Source organism: Pseudoliparis swirei, chromosome 9 (genome assembly GCF_029220125.1).
Source record: "Pseudoliparis swirei isolate HS2019 ecotype Mariana Trench chromosome 9, NWPU_hadal_v1, whole genome shotgun sequence".
Classification (NCBI taxonomy): domain Eukaryota; kingdom Metazoa; phylum Chordata; class Actinopteri; order Perciformes; family Liparidae; genus Pseudoliparis; species Pseudoliparis swirei.
In genome coordinates this window covers 23,722,814-23,735,681 of record NC_079396.1, presented here as the reverse complement: position 1 = coordinate 23,735,681, position 12,868 = coordinate 23,722,814, and the positions used below count along the sequence as shown (strand labels likewise).

General features: G+C 37.7%; 1 protein-coding gene across 1 annotated transcript; it reads left to right on the top strand.

Moving 5' to 3' along the window:
• Positions 1–856: 856 nt before the first annotated feature.
• Positions 857–12,186, top strand: LOC130200131 (cadherin-2A-like; the record flags this gene model as incomplete). Its single annotated transcript, XM_056424132.1, has 15 exons — positions 857–890; positions 2,703–2,821; positions 2,910–3,044; positions 4,089–4,233; positions 4,328–4,497; positions 4,627–4,758; positions 4,841–5,017; positions 5,709–6,013; positions 6,115–6,257; positions 6,327–6,551; positions 6,646–6,873; positions 8,063–8,181; positions 10,055–10,135; positions 10,263–10,478; positions 12,061–12,186. Coding segments are annotated over 15 exons (2,355 nt in total), but the record flags the coding sequence as incomplete, so codon positions are not given.
• Between the last annotated feature and the right edge of the window lie 682 nt (positions 12,187–12,868).

The following is a 12,868-nucleotide window of genomic DNA, read 5'->3' as shown; positions in this document are numbered from 1 at the left end:
CCAAATCACATCTCACCCGCCTTAATAAACCTGATTTTATCTCCGTGGATGAAGGTCCCCATGTCATACACAGTACAGAGGTGGAGGGAAACATTCCAGTAACCTGAACCTTAATTCTGTGCAACGGCTCACAAATGAATGACAGTGAAGGCCCCAGTCACTTTGTCGTCATTCAGCATAGCAGAATATATCAATAACGACGAGCACAGACGACACGGCGTCCAAGGAAGGAGTTAGACGATGAATTAGTGTTGGTGAGCTGGAATTAATGCAATTAATTAATGCAAACATATGACGGCTGCTGCTGTGAACTCATTAAAAAGTAACTGTGGACAGTAACTAATGCTTCATCACTGCAGCTGAGTGGGAACAAAAGGTCTTGTTCTCTCACTTTTGGGCTAAAACGACATTATTAGATTGGAATCTGACCTTTGACCTTGTCTTTAATTCCCATCCTTATACAATCGCATCAGATTAGAGACAAATTCTATGAAACCATTTGATAATAATGCATGTTTTTTTTCTAAAAATGACTTTGCTTCTCAGCCAGGGTAGGACATTTACATATTTTTTAGGGGGAAATTGTTGCCCCCACCAGGGGCATTTCAAAATAAAAATGAATTGGGGACACTTTTTGAAACTTGTGAAATAACATTTAACCTTTGTTCAAAAATAATAAATATACTTATTTAGGCTTACAGTATATCAGCAATTGTCATAAAAATGGCAATTGCAAGTAGTCGACAGATTCAAAGTGTTTTCTAAAAATAAACAGAAAACACAAATCAGACAATCATATTCTATTTTATTCTTATTTCTTTGTGGTTATTTATTATTAAATTTGTTAACATTAATAACTTATTTCTTAGTTTTTTTATATTTTTCTGTGTGTACCTACCTAGTACAGGCAATACAGAAAGCACACACACAACAAAGAACAAAAACGCTATTAAATTCTAAAAATTCTGGTGGCATTTTTTCCCTCTCCTGGTCGTATCAGGGGCAACATTCTCAGCGGCAGTTTTGCCCTCGTGTATTTCCGATGCTGGACACAGTGAAGCTCCTCAGTTTAATACGTGAAGAACAGAAACTCAAAGCAGTTCCCTGAGTGAAACCACCTGCTCATTGTGGTAATAACTGCCCTAAAAAAACCACATGTGTGTCTTCAGGCTCCGCCATCGTGTCACATCTTCTCTTCCAGCAGGCGAGTCTGGACCAGTTTACTGGATGATGACTTGATGAGATTCACTGAAACTGAGCTGTAATGTGGCAAGTAAGCAACTTACAGTTGGCAATTTCTTTATTTCTTTGTCTCTCTCTCTCATAAACACACACACACGCACACACACACACACACACACACAGCCATGTTTCATAACTCTTGGATAATGACATTGACCTACTTTCTTTTATTAACCCATTGCACTAATCTTCAACCTTCAAGTCTTCAATCTAAAATATATTGATTACACTTTTTTTTCTCATGAACACACACACACACACACACACACACACACACACACGCAAACACACATTCGTAACCACCGGTGTGCGGTTTCACCTCCAGTACAAATTCACACAATATCTAATCGAATTTATTACCTTCGCATTGAAAATATTCGCATATTCGCATAAGTCAAAAAGTATTAAACCGAATAGCATGAAATTTGGTGGGATGATTGGTTATTATCCGGGGACCATTTGATTAGATTTTGGGATCGATCGGGTCAAAGGTCAAGGTCAAGGTCATGAAAAGGTCAACATCCTCTTGAATCGCATGAAATTTGGTGGGATGATTGGTTATTATCCAGGGACTATTTTATCAGATTTTGGGATCGATCGGGTCAAAGGTCAAGGTCAAGGTCATGAAAAGGTCAACATCTTCTTTTTACCATAACGCGGTCAATTTACATCCAATTGGCATGCAACTAATGCCAAAATGTTCATAATTCAATGCCCAATCTTGTGATATGCGAAGGTATGCGCTCTACGGAGTGCCCGTTCTAGTTCAATATACAATCATGCAATTGTGATTACCCGTAATATTCCTTGAGGTAAAATCGTGTAAAATCATCTCAATTATTTTTCACAAAATCGCAACATAACGGCTCCGCCCCTTTTTGTCCTTCTGTGGTGATGGCATCATATTTTATTCTGTAACGCATCGTGTAGACATGCAGTCCAATCTGAAACTGTTCTCTTATTTCTCAAACAGAAAGTGTAACAGACCCAAAGACACTGAAAACACACACACACACACACACACAAACACACAAACACACCACTGTGGACACAACAAGCTGCTAAAGGCTGAACCAATATTATTTATTCCTGTATTTATTTATTCATTTATACATTTATTTAAGCATTTATCTATTTATTCCTGTATTCATTTATTTATTTATTCCTATATTTATTCATGCATTTATTCATTCATACTTAAGTCATTTTAAGTCCCCCATATGTGCCTACAGTGTAAGTCTTTGGATAAAAAAGGGTCAGCTAAATGAAATGTAATGTAACATGATAGATTACATAGATGTTGGACTTCATCTCGCCCCTTCGACCCAGTGCAGCAGGACTAACCCAGTTAATTGTGTTTTAAAAGTCCTTGCAAATAAATACACGTACAAAAACCTACCGGAATCCTAAATGTACCTGATGTCGGAGTGCCGTGTTGTTGCAGTGTTTGGGAGCCGGAGCGTCGTCTTCGGAAACTTTGAAGCGACAGAAAAGAAACTGGATCATTGACTCCTTCACCATCGACGAAGGCTACAGCGGAGTCTTCCCCTACGTGCTGGACACTGTGAGTATAGAACCGGTCTGTCCGGCACTGGGGGACGAGAGACGCAGGAAGACGTTTTTACAAAATGTGTTTTTTCTATACTCGCTTGCAGATTAAAATTCAGGAGAAACTCACTTTTTTCAAGATATTCGGCCAAGGCGTTGATCGTGACCCCAAAGGCTTGTTAGCAATCGACAGGGTCACGGGCCAGATCACGGTGCACCGGGCCATCGACTATGAGGAGTACCAAATTCTAAAGGTTTGAAGGTTTAAAACAGCAGTGTGTGTGTGTGTGTGTGTGTGTGTTTGTGTGCGTGTGTGTGTTTTTGTTTATTTGATTAGGCAAAGTGCACATTAATTAAAACATTTCTATAAATGTGCCAAGGGGCTATTTTTTATCTGTAGTCCCGAGAGGCAGATTGTCATAAAACAAACCTGAAAACATTTAGATAAGATTACATATACAAGGTTTATACAATATTGATGCTTTTCAAATGGGTGCACAAACAATTAATAGTGAGAATATTATACCCTCATTCAGGAGACTATTTGTATTGTTTAATATAGGTTAATATAATAATAATAAATAAATACGTATAGTATTCTCATTCAGGAGACTATTTTTATTGGTTAATATAGGTTAATAAATAATAAATAAATAAATACGTATAGTATTCTCATTCAGGAGACTATTTTTATTGGTTAATATAGGTTAATAAATACTAAATAAATAAATAAATACGTATAGTATTCTCATTCAGGAGACTATTTCTATTGGTTAATATAGGTTAGTATAAGAGTAATAAATAAATACGTATAGTATCCTCATTCAGGAGACTCTTTTTATTGGTAAATAAAGTTTCATATAGGTTAATATAATAATAATAATAATAATAATAATAATAATAATAATAATAATAAATAAATACGTATAGTATTCTCGTTCAGGAGACTATTTTTATTGGTTAATATAGGTTAGTATAATAATAATAAATAAATACGTATAGTATCCTCATTCAGGAGACTCTTTTTATTGGTAAATATTGGTTAATATAGATGTATTTAGGAGACTCTTAGACATTGTTGAGTACTAACAAGACACGCAATAAATTCAAAACACACAAAGCCAAATAAAATAAGAACTATGTTAAAATGGACAGAATACAAAGATCCGTGTCAGAGCCACGGAACATAAAAAGCATGCAGAGTAAATGAAATATATAAACAAGTCAGACAACATCTAAGCAACAACAAGAGACACGCACGCAGGTATCGTTTCATAGTTCTCACATTTGCATCGCAGCTGGACTTCCAGGCATTGGACCAAGAAAGCGACGTGGTCGACACCCAGCTGGGCATTGAGATATTGATTATCGACGCCAACGACAACGCTCCACTGTTTGAACGTGACGTTTACCATTTCCACCTGATGGAGGCAACATTACAAGGTAACTTCCTGTTTCTTTTTTTCTCTCATGCTCAATCTTTACTGCAGCTACTATGATCATATCCAATAAAAACGACTCCTTTCTCCTGATGCAGGCATCGAAGAGATTAAGATTATGGCAACGGATAAAGACAGAAGCAAGAAGTTTAATACATTTGATTTACGAATAGTCTCGGTCCATCCCAAGCCTTTTGATCTGGAGTTCTTCTTAATCCAGCACGTTCAAATTGGAACCATTTCCTTTAAAGGGTGTCTGGACCACGAGGTGAGAGGATGCAATGCATTATTTTTCTCATCAATAATATTAAATCTGTTCATCTCAGACTGGCCGTCTCCTTAAATTTGACTAATATAGCGAAATCAAATGTGTTTGATAATCATTTTTAACGTCCAGAAAGCAGATAAATACACCATTATAGTGGAGGCCAAAGACCATGGAGAGGGGAAGCAGCTGTCCAGCTCCTGCACTGTCATAGTCCACATAGAAGATGGAAATAACCATATCCCTGTGATCACGGGACAAACAGTAAGACATTACTTTTTTCACAAGGAAGGCAATAAAATAACGAACGTGTCTCATTTCGTAATTAAATATGAATGTGTTCAAGGGGTCAGGGAGAGTGAAAGAAGGAGAGGAAAATGTTCTCGTTAATCGTCTGCAAGTGAAGGACAACGACAGCAGAGGTACGGCGGCCTGGAGGGCCCAGTATCAGATTCAAGGAGACACGTACTTCAGAATCACAACCGACCGTGAGACCAACGAAGGACTGCTGTATGTGACGAAGGTATTTTGTCTTTTAGTTACAGTCCAATTATAATTTGGCAAAGCACCACAATGTGCTTTTAAAAGTTTATATATTTATATATTTCATACATATATCTATTTTATGTATATATATAAATATCTTTTATGTATACATATATGCATTATTTATACACATATTTATAAATATTTATATATGTATTTTATATATACATATATATGTATATATTATACTGTATATAAATGTATTTTATACATACAAATATATTTTATATATATATATTATATAAATATATTTCATATATATTATGTATACATATATATATTATACTGTATAGAAATGTATTTTAATCATACAAATATATTTTATATATATTAAAAAATATATTTCATATATAAATATATATATTATGTATACATATATAAATATATTTTATATATATTTTATATATATATACATATATTTTTATATAATTATTTTTTAGATACATAAAATATATTATATATACTGTATGAATTATATATAATATTTATAATATTTATATAATATTTATATTTACATTATATTTAATATATTTATATATATACATATGTATATATATAATATATATACATATGTATATACATATGATTTTGTTTAATTCTTTTCCTCCAGTGATGAACTTTATACATTTCACAATATAAAGAATTTACTTCACCTTCTTTTTTTTCAGCCTCTGGATTACGAGGACGGTTCCACGAAGAACGTGACCATCAGCGTCCTGAACGAGATCCCCTACCAACTGTGTCAGGTGGAGCACCGCAGCGCCACTGGCCTCTGGGACGTGACCATCGGAGGCCGTGAGACAGTCGCCGTGCGCCGCCACCAGGTGACGGTGACCGTGGAGGACGTCAACGAGCCGCCGTTCTTTGACCCGCCGAAAAAACGGGTCACGCAGAGCGAGAACGTGGAGGTCGGAAAGTACCTGGCGACATTTACAGCTAAAGACCCCGACGTCGCCATGGCCAACACACTTGTGTAAGTCGCGACGATACGAGCCACATCTCACGGAACAACAACAACAGTATCCCCCAACAGTAGAGAACTTGAACATGTGTGAGTGTGTGTGTGTGTTTCAGTTACATAAAGGGAGACGATCCGGCCAATTGGGTTGCGGTGGACCGCGAGACCGGAAAAATAACCACCGCCAAGCTCATTGATCGAGAGTCGACCTTTGTGAAAGACAACGTCTACCCGGTCACAGTGTGGGCTGTCGACGATGGTATGACCTGCATGTGTGTGTGTGTGTGTGTGTGTTGTTGATCACGATTGTGTTCTCTTGGGTCACCAGGTCAGCCTCCAATGACCGGCACCGCCACCCTGGAGATCCACATCACGGACGAGAACGACCACGTCCCGTCCCTGAGCCGGAGCGCCGTAGACGTGTGCCAGTCGGACGGCGTCTCGCTGGCCAACATCACGGTCGAGGACTTTGACGAAGAGCCCTACGGCGGCCCGTTCGTCTTCAGGCTCCCGGACCAAGAGAAGGGCAAGTGGAAGCTTGACCCCGCGCAAGGTGAACACGTCGCCCAGACCATTGCTGATCGAAACTTTCGCAGTCCCCCGTTGACGCAGTCATGTATTTTTTTGCGGGTTGGGGGGTTGTTCAGGGTTTTCCGTCAACCTGGTGAAGGAGCCCGCGGTTCACTCGGGACAGTACGAGCTGCTGCTGGAGGTGATGGACCTCCAGGGAACGAAGGTCACGCACAACCTGCTGGTCACCGTGTGTCGCTGCGAAGACGCCGCGAGGCCGAACTGCGGCGTCCGCCGAGTCGCCGGCGCCGCGGTCGGAGGCAGAGCCCTCGGGGTGGTTCTGGTCGGCATGCTGCTGCTGGCGGGTATGGACACACACATGGACACACACATGGACACACACGTCTCCAGAAGTGTGAACATTGAGAAACACCGCGGACATTATTCTTCCTCAGATAAAAAACAGGACTGTCTCAGAAAATTAGAATATTGTGATGAAGTTCTTTATTTTCTGTAATGCAATTCAAAAAATAAAATTTCATGCATTCTGGATTCATTACAAATCAACTGAAATATTGCAAGCCTTTTATTCTGATTTATTGCTGATTATGGTTTACAGCTTAAGAAAACTCAAATATCCTATCTCTAAATATTAGAATATCATGAAAAAGTATACTAGTAGGGTATTAAACAAATCACTTGAATTGTCTAATTAACTCGAAACACCTGCAAGGGTTTCCTGAGCCTTGACAAACACTCAGCTGTTATAAATCTTTTTTTACTTGGTCTGAGAAATATTAAAATTTTATGAGATAGGTTTTAGAGTTTTCTTAAGCTATAAGCCATAATCAGCAATAAAGAATAAAGGCTTGCAATATTTCAGTTGATTTGTAATGAATCAGAATTTGTTTTTTAATTGCATTACAGAAAATAAAGAACTTTATCTATTCTAATTTTCTGAACAATCTATATACTGTATAGAAATGTATTTTAATCATACAAATATATTTTATATATATATATTAAAAAATATATTTCATATATAAATATATATATGATGTATACATATACATATATAAATATATTTTATATATATATACATATATTTTTATATAATTATTTTTTATATGCATAAAATATATTATATATACTGTATGAATTATATATAATATTTATAATATATATATAATATTTATATTTACATTATATTTAATATATTTATATATATACATATGTATATATATAATATATATATATATATATGTATATATATACATATGATTTTGTTTAATTTTTTTCCTCCAGTGATGAACTTTATACATTTCACAATATAAAGAATTACTGTTTGGCAGAGCCCTCGGGGTGGTTCTGGTCGGCATGCTGCTGCTGGCGGGTATGGACACACACATGGACACACACATGGACACACACGTCTCCAGAAGTGTGAACATTGAGAAACACCGTATCTTCTAAAACGGACATTATTCTTCCTCAGATAAAAAAAAATAATTAACGCGTAAAAGATTGTGATTTGTGTGTTTTTTTTTATCCCAGGTGTTCTACTTTTGGCTTTTCTGGTGTCGTGTAAGAAAAGGATCAAAGAGGTCACAGACGATGACACACACCAACAGCTGATGCAGAGTAACATTGAGCAACCGGGAACTGACTGCCAAGTAAATACTTTTATAGCAGGGTGATAATGCTCTTATGCAAAATACACACACACACACACACACACACATAGACATGCACACACTCTTGTGTTCACTCTAAATTAAAATGTACAAAGGCATAATAAATCATCATGTAAAGTTCAGAAATATATTTTCTTTTCATCTTTTTTTTCCTCATATCTTTATGTTTTCTTTTCTAAATTGTGAATATGACTGTGAGACTTATTGATGTACAATCGTACATCTTGTACTCAAAACGTCAACAGGTCTTGACAATAACCAAAGAGTATAGCCAAATCCCTGCAGCGTTGCCTCAAGCACCAGCGATGAACCAAGTAAGTAAAATACAAAGGAAGCTTTTATTAATTAATCTGTTATGCGTCATGACGAATAATAATAATAATATCTCATTATTTAGACTTACTATCTCATAATAATGAGATATTATCTCATTACTTCGACTTACTATCTCATAATATTGAGATACTATGTCATTATTTCGACTTACAATCTTATAATAATGAGATACTATCTCATTATTATTAGATAGTAAGTCGAAGTAATGAGATAGTTTCTTATAATAATGAGATAGTATCTCATTATTATTAGATACTATCTCATTACTTCGATTTACTTTCTCATAATGAGATACTATCTCATTATTTAGACTTACTATCTCATAATAATGAGATGAGATAGTATCTCATAATATTGAAATACTATCTCATTATTTAGACTTACTATCTCATAATAATGAGATACTATCTCATAATATTGAAATACTATCTCATTACTTCGACTTACTATCTCATAATAATGAGATACTATCTATGACTTACAGGATCCTACTTTTTGTTCTCACAGTGGTTGGAAACGGGCTTCCATACAAGACCGAGCACGACCTCTCAATACAGCAACGAGACTATTCTGACACTTTTTTTAATATAATGGAGATTAAAGAAAAATATAAATACCATTAAAAGACCAAAAAACAGGAATTAATTAATCCTAACAATCACCATAATAGCTCCATGTTGCACTGGGTGAACATGGGTACACACAACAACTTTGACCGATCACAACAATCTTTAATATATATTATTTTCCCCTTGAGTAACCCCGAGAAAATGATTTTGCCTTCCTTTTTTAATAAAAAGTGAAGATTCGTGAACGGTATTCAAGGTTTTTTTATATACATTTTTATTGGGAATTAATGAGTTTGGGGTTTTAATGTCACACTAACACTCTCTTGTTTTAATCTTTTCTTTAGATTTGTTGACGGATATACAAATCTGGAATAAATTGGCAAACCTTGTGTTGTATGGCGACGAAATTACGTCATATATAATTATTTAGAAAGTGACTGTTAACATTTTTTTTCTTCTCCCAGTCACCAATTTCATCAACAATGGATGGAACCTTCATGCGTGGGAGCTCTGTTCGTCAGGTACAGAATTGTTTATGATTAATTGCTGTTACCATTATTAATAATATAAAGAATTTGAGTTGTAACATTTGCTGTTATATCCCTCATTCGATTTTCTAGTCAACGGGAACCACATCAAGAATCACACATCAGCACAGAAACTCCATGCGCGGGGTACCTGCAAAGATCATCATCATTATTGATATTATCAGAGTAATTTGCACAAGTTAAAACGGACAAATGTCAATAATTGTACCCTATGTGTGATTTCACAGACCATGGGAGCATCAGCATCCATGAAGAGCAGAAGCTCTATGCGTGGGGTACCTGCCGCCTACACGACGACCAACCCCTGAAATGTTCCATTATTTTCATTTATTTCATCCGCAGAGTTTAACTTTGACATGTTATGTCGCTTTCTCTCTCCGCTTCTCATTTTTTTCCCAGACTTTGAACAGACGCAGTACATATTCATCAAATCAAGAGATCGCGACGCACGAGACGATGCTGCTCAACGCGCTGAACAAGGTAACGATGAGAGAGCCGAGGCCCCGCCCGAGCCCAGGCGGATTCTTGTCCTTTAAAAAAAAAAAATATATATATATAATAAAAATGCATTCTCCTCCCCTTGTTTTCTCCTTCTGCATCCCTGAAGCACGAGGCGGCGGGAGAGGAGCTGGGTGATTACGCTCCTCGCGTGTACGCCGAGGAGGGAGTCGAGGGGAGCGACTTTGAGCTCGACGCCATCTCCATCCCGACCGTTCCCTTCGACCCGGAAGTGGACGCGTACCTGGCTCCCAAGTTCTATACTCTGACCTCCATCTGCATGCCTGGCGGGCAGGGAATACCCTCCCCGATAACGTACGAGGGGGTCTTTGAAAGCCCGGGATGGACACGCCATACACATCTGTCTTTTTGAACACGTTATTAATCCTAAATGTGAATTGAATAGGCTATAAGGGCATTATTTAAAGACATTATTTTCTAGTGACTCACAGCGAGTTATGACGGATTGGTTATTCTTCTCTAGATGCTCTATATGTTCAACGACTGCGGGTAAATAAACACAACAAAGAATGTGTCAGACAAAATAAGACAATTAGACCGGGCATTCACATTTCACTATTTATAAGTCATGTGACACAGATTTCCCCACTTCAGTCTTGAAAAAAAGGAGAATTTGAATCAACCTTATTTTGGTCAAAAGATAGGATAACTTTCACTTTCCTTGACTATAAGACAATAAGATATTTGTGAAATGGTTTTCATCGATGGCTTTTGATGATGGTATATTTTCACAGTCAGATGGTGAAGGTTAAGATGATGTCCTCGAAGAAGAGGGACTGTTTTATTGAGAGGTCCCAAATAGTCAAAGAAGGCTCAGACAGAAATAGCTCAATATGAATGTCGATTAAAAACTTAGTATTTTTACATTCTTTTTTTCGTGTATTGTTTTAGCCTTTTTGTGTTTTTTTGTTTCTGTTTACTTTGTGTGTATGTGTGTGTGAGAGAGTGTTTAAAAAAAATTGCTTTCAATAAGGGCAAGAGGATGCAGGTGTGTCGTTTCAAGAGATTTTATCATAATTCAATGTCATTTCTAGTGAACCACTGACAGTCTGTCAAGCCAGTTTTGTTTCTGTTGACTTTGTGTGTGTGTGAGAGAGAGAGAGAGAGAGAGAGAGACAACAACTCAGATGTGTATTTGATTTACGGTCCTTAATTAATTTCTGACACATAAAAAAAGATATGATCTGTTGTCGCCTGGATGGGCGAAGTAGAGTTTCATGTTCCACCAGTTAAGTCCGTGTGTACTGTTTGGCCTCAATAAAACCTGAGTTTGTTTTGGCAGAGTTTAGGGAGAGGAATAAAAACTATTAGCAAAGGAATAATAAGAACTTTGTCATGCATTTTGATTACAATTTGTTTTAAAGAACTGGAAGAAGAGATGGATTAGAGTCGATGTAGGAGCATGTAAAGGAAGAATATATGAATATATATACATATATATATATATATATACACATACATATAAAACATATTCAATGCTCATTAAATGTATTTAGCATGTTCAGCAATTTAGTTTGTCACATTTGCTAAATTTGAAAAAATATAGTACTGGCACAAACTAGGTACGTACATGTGTGTGTGTGTGTGTGTGTGTGTTTGTGTGTGTGTGTTTGTGTGTGTGTCATCACGCAGGAGGCTATTTCTTTGCCATAAGTTTTTATTTTCCGTTTGTGTGTCGTTCTAACCAAAGGCCAGAGGACAAGAAGAAGCTTTATACTTCAAATATTCCTCTTCCATTTTCAATGTAAACACACTACAGTTCGTCTTGTAGTCGGCGTACGCACTCATCACTTTGAGGAGTGGGACTATCTTTCCGTCTGCATCACCATCTGGAAAAAGACACTTGTGTCCTAATCCGTATGAAGCGTACACGTTTGGCTCTGCAGACTGGGGGAGGTTCCCGGGAGGAGAACATCTTGCTGGAGGCCGAGAATGCGGAGACCACAGGGAATATATTCACGTCTCCCACAGAGTCCTTAAGGAGAGGAACACACCAGCTGGGCGATCTCTAAACGAGGGCTCTGGCAAAGGGAGCAGCGGAGCACCACCACCTGGCGTACGCCGAACCTGTGATCCTGCTGCAGCGTTCCTCCATGAAGCCGAGGTGGTTGTTTTTTTGCCACCTGACCAGCTGGAAGCTCACTCACGCTCTCGTGGCTTCGCGCCAGTGGGCCATCTTTTTTTTCCGCACCTCCAGTTCCCTCGTCTGGAAGTGAACGGGTTCATTGCATGGGTTTGTTGGCGAGACGCCCCCGAAATGAGATCTGTGGTTAACACGAGTTTTAAGAGATTTTAACCCTTTGTTCAACACAATGAAACCGTGTGGCTCGATGCCCCCTCTTGTGAAGCTTCCGAGTGTCTTAAAAATAAAGGCGCTGTAGTACCCCCCGTTACCTGTTTAACGTGGGCCACTGCTGGCTGCTCATTGTCGAAGGTTTAGACGCGTTTTTAGTAAGACCAAGAGTCCCGATAATTTGTCCTGTGGTTTTATTAACAATCATTAAGTTCACTCATTACCTACAGACCTGGCTCACATTCCGACGGTCAAAAACTGTTAGGTCTCGTCAATCAGCAACACCTGGCCTCCCACTTCACCTCATTAAAGCCCCATTATGTCGTGTTTCCCCTTTAGCGCCCCCTTCAGTTTTTGAGGTATTTAACGTTTACTTCAGTGTCGTAAATACCCAGTTAGGA